We start from the raw sequence: 21,500 nt of genomic DNA on the forward strand, positions 1-21,500 counted from the left end.
AGGGTTCTTCTCTAGGTCACTTACGGATGTTTGAGAAGTGAAAAATGGAAATCCTTGGAGAAAGCTCCTACAATAGAGTTAGAGAGCACTTGTAAGGCGATGCGCTGTAGGGTCCGTGTGCCACACTGGCTGGTGGCACTGAGTGATTCCCTCTGTCCGCATGCAGAGAGCTTGGCCGGGCACAACACTGTCCCCTCAGTGCTTTCAGTGTGTCTCTTGGTTGTGCTGTGGAGTGATCCCTTTGTGATTCGCGTGCCTCTGAAAAGCGTTTCAGCTTTTGATCCCATCGCCTCCCTTTCCTGGAGGAGAAGCATGTCTGAAGGATGGGCTGTTGCTCTGGTGAACTCGCTGCCGTGGTGTGTTCTTGCAGCCGGTCTGTCCCCAGAGAACAAGTTGCCTCTGGCTTTAGGACGGTTTGTTCTTGGTTATATGAGTGTCCAGTCCCACGGGAAGAAACTATTAGTGAGATTGCGGTCAAGTAGCTGGGAGCTGACCTGCGGCAGGAAAGTAGGTCGTGTCCTTGAGTAGTGCTGTCCAGTGGGTCTGTCAAAGCGCTCTGCTGGCATCCCCTCATCTGCCAAGAACTGTGGTTCTTGGGAGGTGACAGAGCTTGTTTCCTGGTTCTAGTCCATCCTGTCCCCATCATTTTTGGTTTCTTGGAGTACCGCAGTACACTGCTTTCTGGCAAGCAGACCATGGACCTTGCTGTGCTGGTGATGTTGCCAGAGGCCTCTGAGGGGACTTGCGTCTGTCCCCTGAAGCACAGCTGTGTGGCGTTGTGCTGTGGGTATCTCATACGAATGGGACCTCAGGGACCAGTGTTTTGCACCAAGGACTGGGAAATTCGAGTGATGGTCCTCCAGTCTCTCCTCTCTGATAGAAGTGGTGTTTTCTTTTTGTGGTACATACATACTCCCATCCCTCCCCTCGTCCACCATCGCAGGAGGTGGGGAGGAGGACGGTCATCTGCTGGAGGTCACATAACAGGTCTATGGCTCGGCGGAGGTCCGAGTGCGGGTTTCCTGGCTGTCAGATCTGCTGCTCGTTGGGGTGACCAGAGCACAGCAGAAGGACCATCCTCCTCCCAAGGCTGTGGTCCATTTCTCGGCTTTGCCAGTGGCTTCCTGAGCAACCCTCAAGCGAGCAGCAGCGATGTTGTGTCCAAGGAATGCACGGCTGTGGTTTCGTGCTGTTGGGGGAAATCTGCACAGCTCTGGTGATGCTGCAGCAGTGGGAGGCCCAGCACCCTCGTTCTGGGCACCCTTTGCAATGCGAACAGCATGTTGCTCGGTGGCCACGTGCTGGGCTACAGTGCTCAGGGGGTTTCTGCCTGGGCTGGTGCTGGGGGGTAGATGTGCTATTTCCCTCCTGACCCTGGAGACTGGCTGGAGAGAGTGCTGCTAGGTGGCTCACAGGTTTGCACCGATTGCTTGTGCTGGCACAGTCGAGTCTGCTGGGGCCTTTTCCTTTCCTAGTGGGTTTTGTTTCTGCTGTGACTCATGTGGAAAACTCGTGTGGAGATGGAAGGGGAGTCTCCGAAGTCTCCTCTGTGTGTGGATGGAGTTTTTAAGAACTTTGAAAGCTGCTCTGTGCTTTTGCTGGTGCTTTGGGGTTTGGTTTGTTTTATTTAGCTGTGAATCTGCCCAGGCTGCCTGGCTTTTTGGCTTCATTTAAGTAATTCCTGTGAAGGGTGTGGGTTGTGTTGATCTTTCCGGTTGGGATGGTGGTCAGCGATGTGGGAACAGCCTCGAGTGCTCCTGACTCTGAAAGCCTTGTGTGATGGTGGTCACCTTACCTCCTTGCACCCTGTGAGATGAAACCATTAGCACCTGAGCCCAACAGCTGCTAAACCCAGAACAGCTGGGGTTCTTTCTCTCCATCCCTCAGGCTTTTCTAATTTAGGTGTCTCTTGCTTTTGGCCTCTAAACTGCCTCCTTTTGTTGCCTTTTCAGTCCAAGTAGTCCCCTTGCTGCGTGCTAGAGAAAAGACCTTCTCATGAATTTCCTCTTGGGTTTGGTAGAGTTTCTCCCTTTTCTGGAACTTCAGAAAAGCTGAGGTGTGCGCAAGGGCGGTGTTACAGGGGAAGAAAATGAGATAAAGATGGGGAAGCACACAAACCTCTGGGTTCGGGTGGTGGGGAGGGAGCAGGTTGATGTCTCAGGGTGGTCACATCTGTACACAGTAAGGTGGCACGTCCCGTTGCGCTGGCAGTGCTGCTGAGGTGGCTGCCCAGTACCGTGCGGTGAAGATGGAGGCATTTGGCCCATAATCACGTTTCTCTCTGTGCTCCTTTTACTCGCAGGGTAACCTCTTTGATTTTCTGAGGCTGACAGGCTGGCGTGGGTCCAAAGTGCTGTACTTCGGTGACCATCTGTACAGTGACCTTGCGGTAAGTGAGCAGGTTTCTGCTCTCCAGGCAGCCTGGAGCAAACTTGCAGGAGCTGCGAGTAAGGCCAGGCTCTGGTCTCTGCTGTGCTGGGTGCTCTGCAGGCTGCGGCTTTCGGTGCACACACAGGACACATAAGCAGCCCCGCTCTGCTGTCACACAAAACCAAGCAGTGGAGAAAGGGCTCCTGAAGTACTTTCTGTAGGTAATGAATATCTGCTGGTCTGTGAACTTGAGAGAGCAGTTTGTGTGAATCCAACATTTCTAGGTGCTTCAAAAAGCTGGAGATGGGTGTTAACGATGTGGCCCATGGATGCAGGTCCCCTGAGAGCCTGTAATGGGAACAGACCACTCTTCTAGGAATTGGGGTTGTGTTTGGCTTTCAATCTGTGTGTTGAGTTCTTGATGTTTTTTCACCCTGACCTCTAGGACCTTATGCTGCGTCACGGCTGGAGGACTGGAGCCATCGTTCCTGAACTGGAGACGGAGATTCGGATCATAAACACAGAGCAGTACATGCACTCCCTGACCTGGCAGCAGGCTCTGACAGGGCTGCTGGAGAGAATGCAGGTAAACAGCTCCTGTCCAAGTGAGGCGGGTAATGTGCTGCCTTTCGAGTCTGCAATTTGGGCTTAGTGTGGGAATCAGGGCACGGACCATCCTGCTTGTGGTCTCAAAAATATCTCATCCTCCTGGTGTGGAAGACTCGTGGGTTTGTGAGTTACAGTGGGAACTGGGAAGGAGCTGTGGTCTGCAGCACTGACACAGGTGGTGCTTTCTGCTGTTGCCTTTGCAGATGTATCAGGATGCAGAGTCAAAGCAAGTGTTGCTGGAGTGGATGAAGGAACGTCAGGAGATCAGGTGAGCGTTGTCCCCCTCGCTCATGAGATCTCTCGGGGGCTCCCAGGCCAGCACCGAGTCTGGTTTGTCACCTGTTTTGGGGACAGTGGTGCTGCAGCTGCTGGCCTGTGGCTCTCCCTGGTGTCACTTGTTGCAAGGGGGAGCAGCAGCACAGTCCTGCAGCTGGGACGTTGGACTGAGTTGAAGAACAGTGAGAAAGGGGCAGTGGTGTCACGTCGTGCAGGGAGGCGTTGATGGGCTGCTGCCACAGCTCCTGGCACTGCCCATACCAGGGATGGTGACAAGGCAGACTTAAGTATGCATTGAATATTTTTCACGCTCTCGCTGCATAGGAGCCAGTCTGTATTGCAGCCTGGGTGGGAGGGTGAGCCAAAATGTCGTTTGGGAGTGGGGTGGCCCACGGCTAAGACCATGGCCTTTTATTTACAGAGCACCATCTCTTTCCTCTCAGGTCGCTGACAAAGAACCTGTTCAACCCTCAGTTTGGAAGCATCTTCCGCACCTTCCACAACCCCACGTACTTCTCTCGACGGCTGGTGCGTTTCTCCGATATCTACATGGCGTCCATCAGCTGCCTGCTGAACTACGACGTGAACTTCACCTTCTACCCTCGGCGCACCCCTCTGCAGCACGAGGCGCCTCTCTGGATGGATCAGCTCTGCACGGGCTGCATGAAAACCCCCTTCCTGGAGGAGATGGTGCATATCCGCTGAGGGGCCAGGTACTCCAGGCACAGGGCGGCTGTACGCAGGGCTGGGCTGCTCCACCAGCAGCTCCTCTGTCCACCACTAAAGGGCGTTTGACACTTATGTACGTGTGTAGATGGTGTGTTTACTTTCTTCCCTTCACGGGCTCCATCCCTTCCCCTGAGGGGCTTTGCAATCTGGACAGAGAATGGGTGTTTGTTCTGGGCCAGAAGTGAGCCATGAGAAGTCCTCTGTAGGAGTAGATGAGATGGAGAGCCAGAGCTGGTGGTGGGGAACTGCAGGTCCCTGCTCTGTGCCTGCAAAAGTGGCTCAGAAATGGAGTCCTGAGTCTGTGGCGTGTGGTAACCGCAACGCGAGGTGTGATGAGGTGTGGTGGGTCTGAGGCTGCCCTGATCTCTGCGGGGGACTACAGCGCGAGTGAGTCTGCAAGGTTGACAGTGAGGGGACAGGGTTGCCGACTGGGCAACCAGTGAAGGGCATCAGTGGATGCATCGTGGATGACAGCATGAGCAGTGTTACCAGTCCAGAACTGGTACCAGCAGCCCTCAGCCCCACCCTGCTCCTGGCCAGACTGCTCTGTCCAGCTGGTGACTCTGGTTGGTAACTGGTAGTTAAACACACCGGTTGTGCAAGGCCTGGGTGAGAGCTGGTTAGGAGGAGGTCAGGTCTTAAAACAAGTGTTTGGTGGCATCGCTGGTTTGTGAGTGAGCTTAGGGCGATGGACTGTCAGTATTTGGGGTGTTTGGTGCCATGTGACAGCAAGATTTGGGTGATGGGTGTGGTATTATGGTCTGTTGTGACTTGCAGAGGGACTTGTTCAGCCCTTTGGGCAAGGTGGTCAGCAGAGGTGGTGGACTTCACCCCTCCTTCACTGAGATGGGGCCTGAGGGGTCAGTGAGGGCGTCCTGAGGCTGAGCGAGCGTGAAGCCAGGGAGTGCTGCCAAGTTGGATGGGTCAGAAAGGGGAGTGTGGCCGTGGAAAGCATGCAGGAGAGGAGGAAGGAGAGCAGCAATAGCAATGATGCCAGGGGACAACGGTGACAATGTGGAGGGCTGGGCAGGACAATGCTATTTGAGGATGAGGTGCAGAAATCAGGCTCTTCTCCCAGCTTGGAGCTTTGCTGGTTTTGGGGAGGCTTCAGCCTGCTCTGAGGGATAGGCAGGGTAGGCCTTGCTGAGAGTTTGTGCCATCCTCCTATCTGGCCTGGGAACCAGGAGAATGTCAGGCCCCTGGAAACCTGGGACTGGGGGAAGCCAGTACCTTTGGGATGAGGAGGGGAACAGGCAGTCCTTGGGTGGAGGGAGGAGTGTGTTGTCCTGAAAGCACGCAGGAGATGAGTAATGAATAACGTGGTCGCTCTCAAGGGAGATAGATTTGTCCAGGAACGTTTGAAAGCAGAGCTCTGGGTACAGGCTCTCGAGCTGTTGGTGGCCTTTGTCCACATCCCTCCATCCCCACCGCACCCTTTGGAGATGGCAAGGAGGGTGACAGTGCCAGGATCTTGACAGGCACAGCCGGATTGAGGTGACAGGAGAGAGGGAACAGCGTATGGATCACTCCTTGTGCCGGGCCTGGCTGTGCCAGGCGAGGAGAGGGGTGACTGTGGGTGACAGGACTCGGGGCTGCGGCGTGTGTGTGGCGCTAAGGGCTGTCGCTGCCGATTAGCGAGGGGCAGGCAGGGCTGTGGCAGCGACTGTGCGGGCTGCGTGGTGCCAGGATGGGGGCAGCCAAGGCAGAGGAACCAGGACAGCGCGCAGGACCCTCTGCCGGGCAACCAAAGCGACCCTCGGTGAGATACACCCATTCACACACACACACTCTCACGTCTCTCTCCTCGTGCACGCTGCGCCGCGCTCGCTGTCACTGCCGCTTCTGTCCCTGCGCTGTGTGGAGCGGGGAGGCTCAATAAAAGGCTGCGGCCCACGGGCACTGCCGGACTAACCAGCGCGCTGCGGCTCCGCTTGCTTCCTCTGCCTGCCCTGGGGCGGGGGCAGAACCAGGCCAAGCGCTCCGGGCCGGGACCGAGAGCCGCGGGGGGGTGTCCCAGAGGGGTCCGGCCCGGAGCGGTCTGTGCCCCTGATGTGCAGGTGGGGGACACCGCCATAGAGCAAAGGGGGCGTTTGGGGCGGTGATGCCCGGTGTCGCGGCCCCGGTGGGGGGTGGCGGAGCGGGGCTGTCCCGGGGCTCGGTCGAACAGGCAGGGGCGGAGCCGGTGGTTCGATCTCTTTATTGGTGCGGGCGGTGCGCGGCGCTCAGCGCGGGCGGGGCTCGGGGTCTGCCAGCAGCGCGTCCTGCGGGGGGGAAGAGCGCGGTGAGCGGGCGGGGGCGGTGCGGCGGGGCGCGGCGGGGGCGGCGCTCACCTGCAGCGGTTCGTAGTCGGTGCCGTACAGCGGGTTGGGAATGGCCACGAGCGGGCGGGCGCGGGGGCAGCGCTGCGGCCCCGCCTCCTCCTCCTCGTCCGCGCGGAGATCGGCCTGCGGGGCGGGGCTTGGTGCGGCGGTGGGCGGGGCTTTGGGCGGGGTTGGCGCGAGTGGGCGGGGCTTTGGACAGGGTGATGCGGGTATGGGCGGAGCTTTGGTGGGCGGGGCGGGGCTTGGGGCCGTTGTTACTATGGGCGGGGATTGGGGCGGGACTTGGGCTCTTGCCCCTCCCACACGTGGCCCCTCTGGCCCTAGGACACCCCCACATACCACCCCACTCCCTTGGTCCAGCCCCAGGATGCTCCATAACCAATTCCTTATCCCACATGTGCCCCTCCAGCCTCGGGACACCCCACAGCCCATCCCCACTCCCACAGGTGTTCACCCCAAGATGCTCCTCAGCCAATCCCTGGTCCCATATGTGGCCATCCCAGCCTTGGGACACCCCACGGCCCATCCCCGCTCCCACGCTCCAGCCCCAGGATGCTCCACACCCAATCCCCAGTCCCACACGTGGCCAACTCCATCCCCACTCCCACAGGTGTTCGCCCCAGGATGCCCCACAGCCCATCTCCGTTCCCCCAGGCCCCATCCACGGCGCTCCTCCTGGCCCACAGTACCTGAAAATACCTGAACTGCTCCTCCCGCCGTCTCTTGACGCAGTAGTAGGCGACACCGGCGCCAGCAGCCAGCACCAGCGCGAAGCACAGCGCTGACAGCGTCCCGGTGGCCACAGAGCCCTGTGCTGCACCATTCACCTGCGTCGGAAACCAGCACCGGGTTACGGCACTGCCCTGGCAGAGCGATGGGCTCGGCTGCACAGCTGCCTGTCCCCGGCCAACAGGAGCCATGCCAGGAGAGTAGGAGGTCTTTGGGATGACTCTGTCACCTCATCCCTGTTCCCAGGCGTGGCACCAGCTGTTTCGGTGCCTCCCTTCCCCATTCGTGCCCTCAGACACTCACCTGCCCAAGATGCACATTGGGTGGTGGCATCCTCAGCGGCTCTGCAATCACGTGGATGATGCCGTTGAAAGCCATGATGTCCCACTCCACAATCCTGGTGTCATTGATGCCCTTGGTGTCCTACAGCACAGGACAGAGATGATGTCACCCAACCATAGAGCCTCCCCCTTGTTCCCCATCTCAAAGGAGATGTGATGAAAACTCGTGGGTTTTTTTTTTTTTGGAGGTCTTCAGAGGCTGAACCTACTGCGTGCTCTGTGCTGTTGCCCGCTGGGAGGTCTGACACGTGGAGGTCATATCCTGACTGGGATGGGATGATGGTCCCTGTTGTGAGGTTGTAGCTGAACAGCACAACATTGCTGGATGACACATGGAGCTTCAGTTCGTCCCCTGTCAGAGTCTGAAAAAGCAATAGGAAGCAGGGATGAGAAACAACCGAGCTGGCTCTTGCCTCTGCCTCCTGCTGGTCGCAGCCCCGCTTGGTCTAAGCCTGGACACTCTCCATGGCCACAACAGCTCAATTCACAGGCAACAGGGCATGAAATAGCTACACAGAGAAAGGGAACTGCCATCCCTAGAAACAGTCAAAGCTCAACTGGAGAAGGCTCTGAGCAATCTGACCTAAATGGCTCTTTCTTGGAGAGGGGCTGGACTACAGATTGCCAGCGGTGCCTTCTGCCCTTCGTACCTCCTCCTTCCCCAGCCTCTATTTCACATCACCATCATGTCAGCTTTGGCACACTCCTGCTTGACTCCTGGGCTCTGAGAGTTTGTTTCATGCACCCTCGAGCGTCCGCTCATCCCTGCTTGCTTACTTCATTGTCTGCGAAGCCAGAGTTCAGAGGGACAAAGAGAGTTTTGGGAGCGGAGTCATCAGACAAATAGATGAAAAAATCCAGTCCTTCTTCTGTGTCATTGGCAAAATCGAGCAACATCTGGAAAAGATGGCAGATCTTCCCCGTTAGCAGGGAACTCGAGGCTGACACCTTCCTGAGCCCAGGAAACATCCCCCAGCTCCAGAAAGAAAATGCCTTGTGTTCATACTCCACCCCGCATGCAGAGCAAACCACCGCTTGTCCCTGTTATGGTTGATCCCTCCCTCCACTTTGTTGCTGGCTGCTGGAGAACAACCAGGAGAGCATCGCTTACGGAGTAGAAGGTGGAGAAACGAGTGTCATCGGCGAGCACATCGGGGAGTTTGCCACTGCACCAATACCCATCTCCCACGAACCCATCACGGCAGGCGCAGGTCAGATCTGTTAAGGAACACCCAGCTCTGACTCGACTCGCCAATGGTGGCTATGCTGACCCCCTCTCCTTCGACTTCTCGATGTCCCTCAGCACGTTCCCTCCCGACATGGGCAAGGGGAGAAGGTGATGTGCCCATCTGCCTGTGCCTTGTGCTCCGAGGGCTGCTCCGACACGGCTTGTGCCCGATCGGACCATCCCCAGGAAATGTGCCCACACCACTCACCCTTCTCCCGGTAGCAGAACGCGTCCCAGGTCTCGCTCAGGTTGCTTCGGAAGCCGTAGTCCACGATTCCCACACGGTTGGACCCACAGCTGGGGTTGGGGTAGGCTGTGGGGTATCCAGCCGTGCCATTGTCCAGCCATCCCACCAAGCACAGATGGAATCCCATCTAGCAGAGAACACAGATGATTAGATTAAAAATAATATCTCTTGCCCAGGTTTTCTGTCCCGATGGACACTCCCATTGTGCAGCCTTATCCGACACCCCCCAAACACTCAAAAAGTTGGGCACTCGATGTGAATGGTGAGACCCACCAGCGGTCCTAATGTCATGGATATAGATGGAGCAAACAGGGCCTGGCCGAGAGGATAAGAGGTTGCCCCCCCCCACACACACATCACAGGCTCGCGGCCGCTGGACGGGGCCCAGGGAGCAGCACTGCGTGTCCCACCCAACGAGGCAACAGAGACGGCCTCTGCCCCATTGCTGCACCCCTGACCTGCTGTGCTGCCGCGAGCTGCCGGAACGTGGCCAGGGAGGCGCCTTCTGCGGCACAGGCCGCCCGAGCCTGCTCGTAAGTGAAGTCGTACTTTCTTTGAGGTGACTGCAGGTGAAATACACCCATCGTCTTATCTGTAAAACACCAAGGCCAGGGAGCATCAGTGCAGCACAGAGCGTGCAGCCGCCCTGGGGCAGCCACGTGGGTGCTGCAAGGGCATGGACAGTGCGCCAGGGAGACAAGGTGGGATGCTGCATGGCTTCCTCTGAGCTTCTCGCCTTCCACGAGGCAGGCAGAGGTTTGCTGGCAGGGGAATCCCACCAGAAGCCACCTCACACAGGAGCAGAGAGGGATGGCTCGTCCTCTCCCACACGATGTGTAGGGGAAAAGGGGAAAGTGAAAACCAGACGGAGCCATAGGGTCGGGTCCCCAGCCCCTTGGCCATCCCACCTTCCCGAGGAGTGCCCCAGAGGGAAGGTGAAGGATGAAGGGAGTGTGATCTCATGGAACATCATCCCTGGCACTGCAGGGATAAGCACACTCACCATGGAAGTGCAGATCCGTGCAAATGGCCTCCCGATGGCACTGCCCGTTGTCCTGCAGGCACCGGTCCGTGGGGGGCACGACCTCTTCCAGGCACTGGATCCCATCACCAACGTAGCCCCTCTTGCACTCGCAGCGCCGCTCGTTCTGCAGCACATAGGAAGGATGGCATTTGTATGACTGCAAACATGCAGATGCCAGCTGGGGATCCTTGTATCCCTAGGAAGAAGGGGAATGAGCCTTCAAAATGCCTCCACTGCCCACCGGGACTATGACAGAGCTACAAAAGGTCCCAGTGTGTCCTCCACAAAAACTACCAACGCTGAATCCTTGTAACGCACTATTTGAAGAACAGCTGAGCTTTGAGGTTTGTGGCTCACAACTTTTGCATTGCATCATCTTCCAAGTCTCATCTTCTGCTCCGCTTCCTCCACAAAAATAGCCAGCATCATCCTCAAAGGACCATGCAGAGCCCCCAGAGCAGTCCAGAAATGCCACGAGTGGCATAGCTTATGCCTCTTGGGCAGAGGAATGGTAAAAAATGGCCTCAGCATAACATCAGCAGGCCCATCACCACGCCTGGCAGCAGAGCGAGGGCATGGCCACTGCCTAGCAGCAAGGACCTACAGAGTGAGCACAACAGGTGAGGGACCGCAGAGGAGCCGACTGCAGGAGGAGGGGACACTGTCACAAGCAATAACAAGCAATAGGACAAGAGGAAATGGCCTCAAGTTGTGTCAGGGGCAGTTTAGTCTGGATATTAGGAAAAATTCCTTCACTGAAAGGGTTGTCAAGCACTGGAACAACTGCCCAGGGAAGCGGTGGAGTCACCATCCCTGGAAGGATTTTAAAAGACAGGTAAATATGGTGCTTACAGGGATGATTTAGTGGTAGGATTGGCAGTGTTGGGTTTACGGTTGGACTCCATGCTTTTGAAGGTCTTTTCCAAGTGAAACCAGCCTTCAGCATCCCCCAGTAGGCACCTGCCCTGCTCTCCCCAGCAGCAGATCTCCCTGGACCCAGGGGATGAACTCACCGGGCCGGTGCTGATGCAGTTTGCGTGCTGGCTGCAGTCCCCATTCCTACCGTCTGCACATCGGTCGATGGGGTCACAGATGTAGCCGTCACCTCCGTACCCAGGAGCGCAGGCACAAGAGACGTTCACACCAACCTGGGTGCAGTGCGCGTGCCTGGCACAGCCCCCGTTGTCCTGGCTGCACATGTCGATCACTGCAGGGATGAAAGTGTAAGGTTAAAGGAAACACCTTGCTAGGTGTCCTGATGGTCTGTCTGTCCTGCCAGTCATCCCACGGATACAGCCATTCTCCATGGAGCCGCTCAGGAGATGGTCTGGTTGTTGTCTTGCCCTGTTGTCCCTTTCTCCCTTGCTCCCCACCCCTCTGCCCCAGCCCTTTCTGCCCCTCCCTGACCTGAGCATGCTCTTCCATCTCCTTCATAGTGCAGGTTGCATTCACAGAGGTTGCCAGAGCGGCAGATGGCCTGGGGGTGGCACGGTGGAGAGCAGGTGGGCGTCACAACTGAAACCAGAACATACCGAGGTCAGAATGATCTAAGAGCTGCAACACAGGCATGGCCACCTCCAACCCAGGCCACTTGCCTCACGCTCTCCCCTCTCTCCCCCTGTGCCGTTCTGCAGACGCCTTGCCCAAACACAGAGGACTGTTACTCCATCAGATCCACCTCAGCCCTTCAGCTCGGCCTCGAGCTCTTCCTGGGGCACCTCTGAGCTCAGTGACTTGTTCATGATCAAGTGGAGCTTTTCTCCTCCTCCCAACCCTTGTGCAATTCAGGAGCCCGGGCCAGATTTCAGGATGAGCCCCATCACCGAGAGCTCCTTTTTGGAGATATTTCTGACCTGCTGTTCAAACAATCCAGCTGCTGGGAACATGGCCACGCAGCACTGGCTCCCAGGGAACAGTGGGTGGTGGGCTTGGCATCCCTCACCTTGTCTGATTTCGCAGCGGTCTCCAGTCCAGCCCTCGGCACAGAAGCAGAACCCATCACCATGCACTCCTCCGTTGCACACGCCGTTCTCGGTGCAGTTGCACTCTGAGGAACGGATAAAACCTTTGTCACGCATCTGCCTTGGCAGCGAAAGGCTGTGCTCAGCCCACGGGACGCAGCTCCCTTCCACCTTACCGAGGCAGTCTGGCCCGTATCTGCCTGGCGCACACAGCTCACAGTTGGTCCCAATGAAAGCCTGGGTGCAGTTGCATCTCCCCGAGCCCCCGATTTTGTCGTCGCAGGTACCCCGGTTACTGCATGGCGCCTCCAGCCCTCCCGGGCACGCTGCAAATGGGGCATCTTAGTGAGGGTGCGGTGACAAAGTGACCCAGCGCTGGATGGCAGCCACCCACTGCCCCGCGCAGAGCCTGCAGGTGCCACGGGGTGCTCGGGCCACAGCGCCTGCGCGGCAGCGTGGGGAGCAGGTGCTGGGGACACCCCATGGCAATAAACCTTGGGAATGGGGGCAAGAGGGACAAGTCTGGCATAGCTTCCAGCCTGGGAAGACTCTGCTGCAGCGAGCTGGGCCTGGGCTGGCCCGCCCTGTGCTAACCTGGCAACAGACTCGGTCCAAGGATGGGAAAGCTGTCCATGCACTAAGTGCAGGTGCCAGGGAATGGTTGAGCACTGGCAACGTCTAGGAGTGAGTGCCGGGTCTGAGAGCCACCCCTCAGAGCCCCGTGCCCGGTGCTCTCCCTGGGGACACAGGTTTCTCCAAGGAAAAGGAATTCCCTGTTATTCCATACACACACACTCCCAGTGGATCATTCCCTGCACCGTCTATGAACTAGGCCTGGGGTTTTCCCCACCTTTCCTTGGGGAAGCACATTCCTGGATGCCAGATATCTGTCCTGAACCAGAAATGCCACCTTCCCCCCAAGAGAAGGAGCCGGGGCGGGAAAGGGTCACGCGGCTCCTTACCCCAACAGTCACGGCCATAGTGGTTCGCACAGCACTGAGGGACCCACTGGGCGGAAACGCAGCTCCTCCTGCAGCCTCGTTTCAGAGGCCCCCTGGAAGAGAAGTGTCTCCTGAAGGAGTCCCACGGGGAGTGTGACCAGGATGGCCGCAACAGGGAGTTGCGGTGAAACCGAAAAGTGTGTCTCAACATCTGGTTTCCATAATAGTAGCAGCGCCTGGTTTCCCCCTGTGAGGAAACAGGCAAAACACAGAGTTTGCCACATTGGTCACTGACATCTCACCTTGACTTTTCTTGTGGCCCTCATTCAGTTTTATGACAATTAACAGAGGCTTCCTAACACGCGATGGGGCTGGTGACAGAGGAGCCACAGGGGTACCCGTGGGATATGCTGGAAGCCTGGCAGAGAGAGATAAGGGGTGATGCAGCGAGAGTGGGGTACAACCACTGCCCCCAAGGCTGCTCACCATGGCATCCTCGATCCATCTCCGGTGACCAGACTAAGCCTTGTGCTTACAAAGCACCCCGAGGAGCCCTCAGTGCTGCTGCAGGGACCCCTAGAGCTGCTGTCACCCGTAAAGGGATTGACCAAGCAGAGACCATTGGAGCCCCTGACTCCACGTTGCTCAACACAGGTCCTGCTCTACAGGATCGCGTGACTTGAGGCAAGGCATGGACAATGCAACTGAGCTGAGCGACTCGCCACATGCAGGTGTGCCTTCATTTTTCTGCTAAAGCACGAGGGGGGTGTGGGTATTGTCATCAGCCCCATAACCGGCCTCCTTGGTGACAAAGCTGTGAGCTTTACCCGTTGAACGGAGCCAGCAGGGCAGGGTGGCTCAAAGCCACAGACTCCGCAGCTCTCTGTAGATCCCTGTGGAGGGGAGAAAGAAACCTCACAACAACTCAATATATGCTTCTGCCTCTCTCAGCTGCTCGGAGCTTTGCCGAGAAAGAGCAGCAAGCCCTCCCAACATCACTTCTCCCAGGCATGGAGCTCAACAGATGGCACAGATCCTCACTGGCCCCATTGTATGTGCTCACCTGCAGCTCAACAAAGGTGAACTCATCACACCGAGATCCCAGATCTGGAGGCTCCAATAGCCTATCAATGCCATAAGCAATGCCCCCATTGAATTCCATGTGCCTCTGGATGATGGTGGCATCGCCGTTCCCCACCAGAAGCTCCCCCTACCAGAGGAAGAAAGCAACTTGAGATCCTGGCACATCCTACATCCTGCCTGCACCACCCAAAGGTTGTCTTTTTTCGGCTGTCATTTCTCAGTCAACCCCTGGGTCCCAATTACCACTTTTAATGGTCATCTCTCCTAAAAAATGGCCTCTGTCCATGCAACACATGGAAAGATCATGGCACCAGATGGTTGGCTTTGCAACCTGCTCATGGTGAAGTGCATGTGCAAGTAGCACCTGCCTCCATGCTTTCCTGCCAGCCGGCCAGAGTCTCCAGCCTTCCCACAGGCTCAGCTTCCCACAAGCACCCTCAACTCTCTGTTCACCTCCTGTCGGTGCTCCATGTGACCCATGTGCACACATGGAGCATCCACTGCCGTGTGGTTATACCCAAGGACATGTGCTCCATGGAGAGCAGAGCCCAGTGTCACCATCACTCACCACGTGGGTTTTGCTGCAGCTGAACGAGACAGTGGAGCCGTGCATGGTCCGTATGGATTCGACTTGGGGCATGTTAGCAGCAACAATCTAAGAGGGAAAGAGGAGAATATGAAGGGAGAGACAGGCAAAACTGGCAGTTCGTGCTTCATACTTCACACTGAGAGGGCGTGTGACATGGCAGCATGTGAAGCTGGTGTGGGTAGAACTGCATGACTATGCAGGGTTAGTCCCAGATTCCTGAGTGAGAGGCCAGCGTGCGTAAGCTGACCCTGGTTTCGCTCAGCCGGATTCTTCTGTTGATCATAACCCTACAGACAAGAGCCTGATTGAGTGCCTCACATTGATGCTTTGGGGGTGACATGGCCTCCCCTGGAAGCTGATGACGGAAGGTTTCTGCTCAGCCACGCTGCACCAGAAGTTCACGATGAAGCAGCAGTTGTCTCAAATGCTCAAATAGCTTTGGATCTTCTCAAGACAAGTAATATGCTGCATGTTCTAAAGCAGCAAAACATCAGACAAGGCGGCTCTGGTGTAACCATACACAGGTGGTGGTACCACATGTGGCCTCAGGAGGTGAGAGCCCTTATGTTGTCACATTTACCTTTGTATCCCTGATCATGTGTGCTTTGAGGTAGGAGGCCAGCACGTCCCGGTGCTCTCTGTGGTAGAGCCACCTCTGATTTTTCTCTGGGAGGGCGTTAAATGCAGCATCTGTGGGCCACAGCATGGTGAAGGGCCTATGCAGGGGGTCATTAATCAGAGGAAGCAGCTCCGTGTCCTGTCCAAGATAAGAGGGGATAAAAAGAAAAAGCCACAAGCCAAAACTGAATGTGCACATGTAGACACCACCTCCCCACAGAGCAGCAGGATCAGGTTGCTCACCTGCAGCAGCTTGCTATAAATGCTGTACCCAAAGGCCTCTGCCGCTTCCGTGATATTTTGCTGCAGAGAGAAGAAAGCAACAACTGCTCTCAGACGTGCCCCACACAGCTAGGAAGAGGGAGGAAGAACATCCCAAGGGACTTGGGCTGAGGGTGGGGGTGGAAAGCCTTATAGGGGACAGCACTATCTGAACTGTGGGGAGACAGATCTGAGCCGTGTCCTCACCACAGCGGTTATCAGGGCACAGTCACTGCTTCAGCCTTACCCGTGAGATCTGTGAGATGTTACGGTCCCCCAGGTCACTTGGAATGAGGATCTCGTTGATGAAATGAATGACCCCATTCACGCCAATGATGTCACTCACGACCACTTTGGCTTCCTCATTGAGATAGATGCTATTCTGAGAGAGAAGGAATGCCGTGAGGTATTCCCACCCACAGCGCTGCCCTCTGAGCCATCTGCGGGCTCTAGGCAAGTCACTGGCCCCAACCACAGCAGCCTTCAAATGATGGCAAGTGACACGCGGACAAGTAGGACAGGGAAGGGGATTGTAGCAGAGAACTACCTCTTTCACTGTGATCTTTATTTTGTGGCCAGATAAAGATGTAAGGGACTTGTGAGCTTCCAGGTCACTGGACAGGAATTTCTGGCAACCCACCATGTGGTAGCGAAGTAGGTCCCGGAGGAGACCTCTGCTCCTCCATTCCTCAAACTACAGAGAGAAAACAAGAATGAGATCACGCTGGGGGTGCTTTCCTTGGGGGAGCTCCCATGGGCAATGAGGGACATCCTGGATTGCCCAAAACTCCTCTGGCCCATCCCTGCAGGAAAGCCAGTCCCACCCCAAAAGGCACAAAACCATTTGAGAGCTTTGGGAAATTTCATCCAGCTTGACAAAACAAGGATTTGTGTCTCTTGACGGAGGACAAACAACCATGACTGGAGCTTGCCAAACACCTGACAGCACTTGGGTTGGGAGGACACTTACTGTTGTGGTGTTTGCTATGAAATCTGTCTGTGGGACGAAGACAGTGAAAGGCCCTGCCCCACTGAGCTCCTTGATGTTTTCTGCCTGTGGTAGAAGAGCATTTGTGGGAAGGGAAACAGAAAACATGGTTCCAGTTAGCAAGATCCTTTACAGAAGACCCTAAGTGGGATTTACCACACAGAGATAAGGACAAAGCTGTTTGTCACCAACCAGCATCATCTTGAAGAACACGGATGCATCTTTGATCCTTCCAAGCTCCTTAAACAAAGAGAAACAGCTGGAGTCAGCAGAGTCCCTTCCACCAGCGAGCACAGTGACCTCTTCCTTCCACCCTCTCACCCCAATGAGACATTGGTTCTCCTGACACACCATAACGATCTTTCCCTCCCTCCCTTGCCAGCACTGCAGGCCCAGATGATGTGGAGGTCACAAAGCAGGCAGTGACACCTTCTTGGACCATTCCCATCCCATGTGGAGAGGGTGGAGAGACAAAAGCTTGTCTGCTCTGCAGCAGCTGTCTCCTAGGTTGAGCTGCCCTTGAGTGCTTCACAAAACACCTGCTCGAACCTCACCGTACTGCAACTCCCATGGCAGACGTTGCCCAGAGCGGCAGACACAGCCTCGGCAGAGCAAACCCCCTCTCCTTACCACGCTTACATGCAATAAGAGCAGAAGCACAAAACCAAGGTCATCTCTTTTCTCCTGGCTCTGCTGTAGCCATAACAGTTTTTATTTGCCGCTATCAGAAAAGGTCACCAGCTTGCCCAGGAACAGCTGTCGAGCTGGCAACCCTCTAGGCTGCATCCCAAGTCCTGGCATGGCCACAGGGGACACCTGCCCTGATCCCACAGGCTGAGAGAAAGGGTTTTCCTTAGGGTAAAAATTAATTACTCCTATTTGCTTGTCATATTAAGAAAACAGCACCCTGGAGGTATGGCCAATGCTGCTCACAGTGCAGTGGAGCGTTCACATCGCAGCTCCCTTTGGAGCAAGATCACCTTACTGTGATCCTCTCCCCGCCCTGGCCCCCCAGATACACCTAGGGTTTATGGACAGCTTGCCTCAAAGCAGCTCTCTCCACTCCTACACCATACACGCGTTGATACAACACGACAGGTCTGCTCACCTGCAGCTTACACTTGGGGAGGAGGGGAGGGGTTTGCTGCAGGGCAGGGGGGCCTCAACACAAAAGATGCTGCACATACTCCTCACCTGATGCACTTTGCCATGGCAGGTGAAGCCATCTCCAACGCTGTGCCAAGAGCAGGAGCAGTTTCGAGTGCCAGGGCCTGTGTACTTGCAGAGCCCAAACGGACTGCAGCCTCCGTTGTTCTAACAAGAAAAGGTAAGGCTCGCACAAAGGGGCAGCACCAATGGTTTGAACAGCCACTTGCACGTGGGACCCGCTCCCTACAACCAGCCCCGTGGGAAGGAAACCAGTCCTCCTGCCTGTCTAGTGCCTTAGAATAAACTTCACCCAAACCCTCGAGGGCTTTTCAGCACCATATCCTACTGTGAAACAAAAACTTTTGCACCAAGTAATGGTTTTCAGCTGAAAGCGGGGAAATTTAGATGAGATTGTAGAAGAAATGTTCTCCTGTGAGGGTGGGGAGGCCTTGGCCCAGGGTGCCCAGAGCAGTGGGGGCTGCCCCATCCCTGGAGGGGTTCCAGGCCAGGTTGGATGGGGCTTGGAGCCCCTGATCCAGTGGGAGGTGTCCCTGCCCATGGCAGGGGGATGGAATGGGATGGGCTTTGAGGTCCCTTCCAATGTAAACCATTCCACGAACCTATGATTTTATTCTTTGGAATCCCAAATGATGACAAAAATCACACCATGATCCAGAGAGATTTCAACACAGCAGCAATGCCATAAGCACCGATTACTTTTAAGCTTTTGAGCATATTCCACACAAAATGAATGCAGAGAAACCAGCCCACAGGCCTGCCCCCCTCGTCACTGTTTCCACACTGCTTATCCCACAAGAGGGAGTGCCAAGTGGCCAAGATATGTGCAGCTCACTGCAAGAGGCAACAGAAACCAAACACAGCAGGAAATCTCTTCAGTATGCGACGAGGCAAGACAGGCAGCTCTAAACAAGGAGGCTAATCCTCCTCTTTCTTTTGGCAGAAAGGCTGTGGCCTTCACTGCCGGTAACAGCAAAAGGCAGACGCACCTGTTCGCACAAGTTGATGGGGTTGCAGTGGCTCACACCATCTCCGCTGTACCCAGGAAGACAGTTGCAGGCAACCTGGAGGGAGAAGGGATGCTCACTCTGGAACTTGAACCCAATAAAGAAAACCAGGGAATGACTGAGCTGCATAGAAAGTGTGAGTTATTACATCCGTCACACACTTTGTGAATAACCATGCTTATGTCAACAACAACTATAACCTGAGACTGCCTCTGGCCAGCAGAAAACATCCGCTTTCAAGGAAACAGCAATCTTTTCATGGCCTTTCCAGGCAATGCTTCTATGTGGAAGGTACTAAGCACAAGGCAGAGCACTGCCATGGAAAGGACTGTCTCTGAGAGAACTACGCGGTTGTGACAACCTCCATAATAATGTTGCCCTGACACCCATCTTACTCACCTTCTTTGGGCCCGTTTTAATGCACTCAGCATTGGAGTGGCAGCCCCCGTTGCTTTCGAGACAGCGATCAACTTCTGCAGCAAAATAATAAGGCGACATCATTGCTGAGGGCTGCTCACCCTCTGGACTTCTCCATCACACATATCAGGGCAAGAGACCTCTCAGGGCTTTTTTCATTTGAGACCACGATACTGGTCTGAGGCCACCCAGCAAGACGGATGCCAAGAGCAGCGCAGGCTCTCTGCCCAGTTCTGGCCACAACAGTGACAACCACTTCACTAATCAGTGACCGGGGAGAATGCTGAGCACATGCCTGCAGTTATGTATGTACACACGTACACTATGTGTGCACACGCCTTGAGAAAAAGCAGAAAGAGTTGAATCAAGATCAGCCAGCAATTAATAGCTTTGAAATAATCACTGCCTGAACAGAGTAAAAAGAGAACTGAGTTATTTAACACTTTAACTGGAATTATAATGCTTTTAGTCTGAAACTCCCCTTTGCACAGAGGCCTCCCTGCTGTCACTAAAGCACACACTGCACTGCGCACTCACCCAAACAGAGTGTCCCGTCTCCAGCGTAGCCTTCCTTACACACACAGGTTCTCTCTCCTGGGGACACTTTAGTGCACACAGCGTGTACGGAGCAGCCACCGTGATCAATAATGCACGGATCTATTTCTGTGACCGCAAACCAGAGAGACAAAATCAGCCTAGAGCACCTAGGAAAGATGAACTGTGGCAGAACGATCATCCATCTTAACAAAAATCACAACATGCTATCAAAATCCCTCTATATCTCCACGAAACTGCAGGTTCTTTTAGGGCATGGGGCCTCATCAGGATCTGAGAGCCTTGAATCTTGCCCGCCCGTGCTGGACATACCTGTGCAATGGGTCCCATTCCCTGTGTGACCAGCAGAGCAGACGCATGTAGGTGTGGAATCCACAGAGCTATTGAGGCAGCTGAAACAAGAAACGGATAAACAATCACTGAGGACACCTCCTAATTTGCTTGGGCAGTGGGAAACACTATAAAATCTGGCATGTGCAAGTAAGAGTCCACACAGACCACAGGAGGAACAAGCCTGAAGCTGCTGTTTATTTCTTCACAGCACCAACTACTCGAGTCACACCGGCCAGGGAGCTTCACACCCCACACGATGCACATCACCACACCCATGTACTTCGGCTCGGTATAACGGAGGTGGCTGGGCCACGGTACCGTAAATCAGAGACTGGGCAACAGGTGGAGAAGGCAGCAAGAGGGACTCATCACCACCTAGCAGCCTATTTAATCCCTTGTGGGGCAGGCAAGGCAGAAAGGGCTTGTCAGTGGCTGTTTGGTGTGCCCCACGAATAAGGCCAGACTTGGAATACCTTGGAGTCTCTGCTTTTTCCCATCCACACATGGAGAAAAAACTTGGACAGAGTTTATGCTTAAACGGACAAAATGTGGATGTGGCTTAGCATTTATGCAGCTTTAATGAGCACGGACCTCCTCCCAGCCCTCTGGGAAGCCCTGAAGACAGAATCACCTCTATGTAAAACACCCAAACACATACAGTTTCTCAGAATGACCCAGCCCTTGTCTGTACTTACTTGGCCATTTGATGGCAAGTGTTATTGCATAAATCAATCTTGATTCCTGCAAGGGAAAAAAAAAAAAATGTTACTTAGCATTTTCAGTTCAGCGCTTGCTGGGGACATTTCTGCCACCTAGACTAAAGGACGCTGCAAACAACCCCCCTGTCACACTTGTGGTGCCCTGACCGACAGATGACAGGACACAGCAGCAGTTCTACTATCTCTTGAATCCTACATGGCAGCAGGAAAACCTCATGGAATTTATCTTCTGGCATTTTGCAATGGAGTGAATTCAGTGTTGTCTGTCTGAGCTAAGGGTTCAATTTGATCCTACCTGCATGGCCTCACATTGCTAGGAATGAAACAAGGACCGAAACCTTGTGAATTCAGACATAGAGCCATTTGGCCTTGCCCCATTTGAAGTATAAAGATGAATCTGTTCCACGCTTTCTATTTACAGTAGACAGAACACCCAATCTGGCTGGGAGCTTCCATCTCTCTCCCAGGGCGAGGGGCTGTTCTTGAGGGACCTCAGATCTCAGTGGGGACAGAATCAGGAGATATGCTTTTCCCTACGTGAATTTCACCCAAATAACTCCAAGGTTCATGTGCTGTTGGGGAAGCCACACCACAAATGCAGCTCTTGAGCAGGAATGAGCTAGCGCAGACCGATAACCTTCCCGGGGGATGCAGAGCACATGCAACCGTGGTCACCTTGCTCAGGTAGCACAGATTTCTCTGCCAAAAAGGCAGTATTACACTATGAGCCCCATCACACACTTACTTACTTTCTTGGCAGGTAGGACCCTTCCATCCTGGGAAACACTCGCAGCTCCCATCCCCTTGCAGTCCATCGTTACAGATGCCATTGTCACAGGCACATTCTGCAGGGGAAATATAAACACTCATCATTGTCAGACCCACCAGGTCTCACAAGCAGAGTCTTGCTGCCATTTCACTCATTGCTCCTGTTCCCTCACTACCAGGCCAAAAAGCCCAGGAACAGACCGCCCACCTGCACTTTCT

At 55.1% G+C, this 21,500-nt stretch overlaps 2 protein-coding genes across 9 annotated transcripts in view; one reads left to right on the top strand and one right to left on the bottom strand.

Moving 5' to 3' along the window:
- Window positions 1–7,678, top strand: part of NT5DC2 (5'-nucleotidase domain containing 2) — a 31,083-nt gene extending 23,405 nt beyond the window's left edge. For 3 of the 4 annotated variants that reach the window (XM_009569354.2, XM_054076553.1, XM_054076552.1), the window contains exons 11-14: window positions 2,303–2,389; window positions 2,816–2,956; window positions 3,183–3,247; window positions 3,699–4,055. In XM_009569354.2, coding sequence (XP_009567649.2) covers window positions 2,303–2,389; window positions 2,816–2,956; window positions 3,183–3,247; window positions 3,699–3,960 — 555 coding nt within the window. In that variant the 3' untranslated portion in view covers window positions 3,961–4,055. Of the gene's footprint in view, window positions 1–2,302; window positions 2,390–2,815; window positions 2,957–3,182; window positions 3,248–3,698; window positions 4,056–7,563 lie in introns of those variants that run through there. The other variant, XM_054076551.1, reaches the window with a different exon arrangement.
- STAB1 (stabilin 1) overlaps window positions 1–21,500 on the bottom strand; it is a 95,868-nt gene that overhangs the window by 35,016 nt on the left and 39,352 nt on the right. For 3 of the 5 annotated variants that reach the window (XM_054076526.1, XM_054076527.1, XM_054076525.1), the window contains 31 exons: window positions 21,263–21,358; window positions 20,490–20,535; window positions 19,774–19,853; window positions 19,444–19,569; window positions 18,889–18,962; window positions 18,472–18,546; window positions 17,510–17,629; window positions 16,508–16,555; window positions 16,298–16,381; window positions 15,875–16,021; window positions 15,575–15,709; window positions 15,310–15,369; window positions 15,029–15,205; window positions 14,428–14,514; window positions 13,840–13,986; window positions 13,604–13,669; window positions 12,798–13,023; window positions 12,012–12,161; window positions 11,817–11,921; window positions 11,282–11,389; window positions 10,888–11,081; window positions 9,854–9,998; window positions 9,309–9,442; window positions 8,812–8,977; window positions 8,487–8,593; window positions 8,153–8,272; window positions 7,585–7,737; window positions 7,338–7,457; window positions 6,995–7,132; window positions 6,315–6,428; window positions 6,051–6,245 (listed from right to left, as the gene is read on the bottom strand). In XM_054076526.1, the coding sequence (XP_053932501.1) occupies window positions 6,207–6,245; window positions 6,315–6,428; window positions 6,995–7,132; window positions 7,338–7,457; window positions 7,585–7,737; window positions 8,153–8,272; window positions 8,487–8,593; window positions 8,812–8,977; window positions 9,309–9,442; window positions 9,854–9,998; window positions 10,888–11,081; window positions 11,282–11,389; window positions 11,817–11,921; window positions 12,012–12,161; window positions 12,798–13,023; window positions 13,604–13,669; window positions 13,840–13,986; window positions 14,428–14,514; window positions 15,029–15,205; window positions 15,310–15,369; window positions 15,575–15,709; window positions 15,875–16,021; window positions 16,298–16,381; window positions 16,508–16,555; window positions 17,510–17,629; window positions 18,472–18,546; window positions 18,889–18,962; window positions 19,444–19,569; window positions 19,774–19,853; window positions 20,490–20,535; window positions 21,263–21,358 (3,587 nt within the window). In that variant the 3' untranslated portion in view covers window positions 6,051–6,206. Of the gene's footprint in view, window positions 1–6,050; window positions 6,246–6,314; window positions 6,429–6,994; window positions 7,133–7,333; window positions 7,458–7,584; window positions 7,738–8,152; window positions 8,273–8,486; window positions 8,594–8,811; window positions 8,978–9,308; window positions 9,443–9,853; window positions 9,999–10,887; window positions 11,082–11,281; window positions 11,390–11,816; window positions 11,922–12,011; window positions 12,162–12,797; window positions 13,024–13,603; window positions 13,670–13,839; window positions 13,987–14,427; window positions 14,515–15,028; window positions 15,206–15,309; window positions 15,370–15,574; window positions 15,710–15,874; window positions 16,022–16,297; window positions 16,382–16,507; window positions 16,556–17,509; window positions 17,630–18,471; window positions 18,547–18,888; window positions 18,963–19,443; window positions 19,570–19,773; window positions 19,854–20,489; window positions 20,536–21,262; window positions 21,359–21,500 lie in introns of those variants that run through there. The other 2 variants (XM_054076528.1, XM_054076529.1) reach the window with 2 other exon arrangements.

The sequence above is a fragment of the Cuculus canorus genome, chromosome 11 (genome assembly GCF_017976375.1).
Source record: "Cuculus canorus isolate bCucCan1 chromosome 11, bCucCan1.pri, whole genome shotgun sequence".
NCBI lineage: Eukaryota > Metazoa > Chordata > Aves > Cuculiformes > Cuculidae > Cuculus > Cuculus canorus.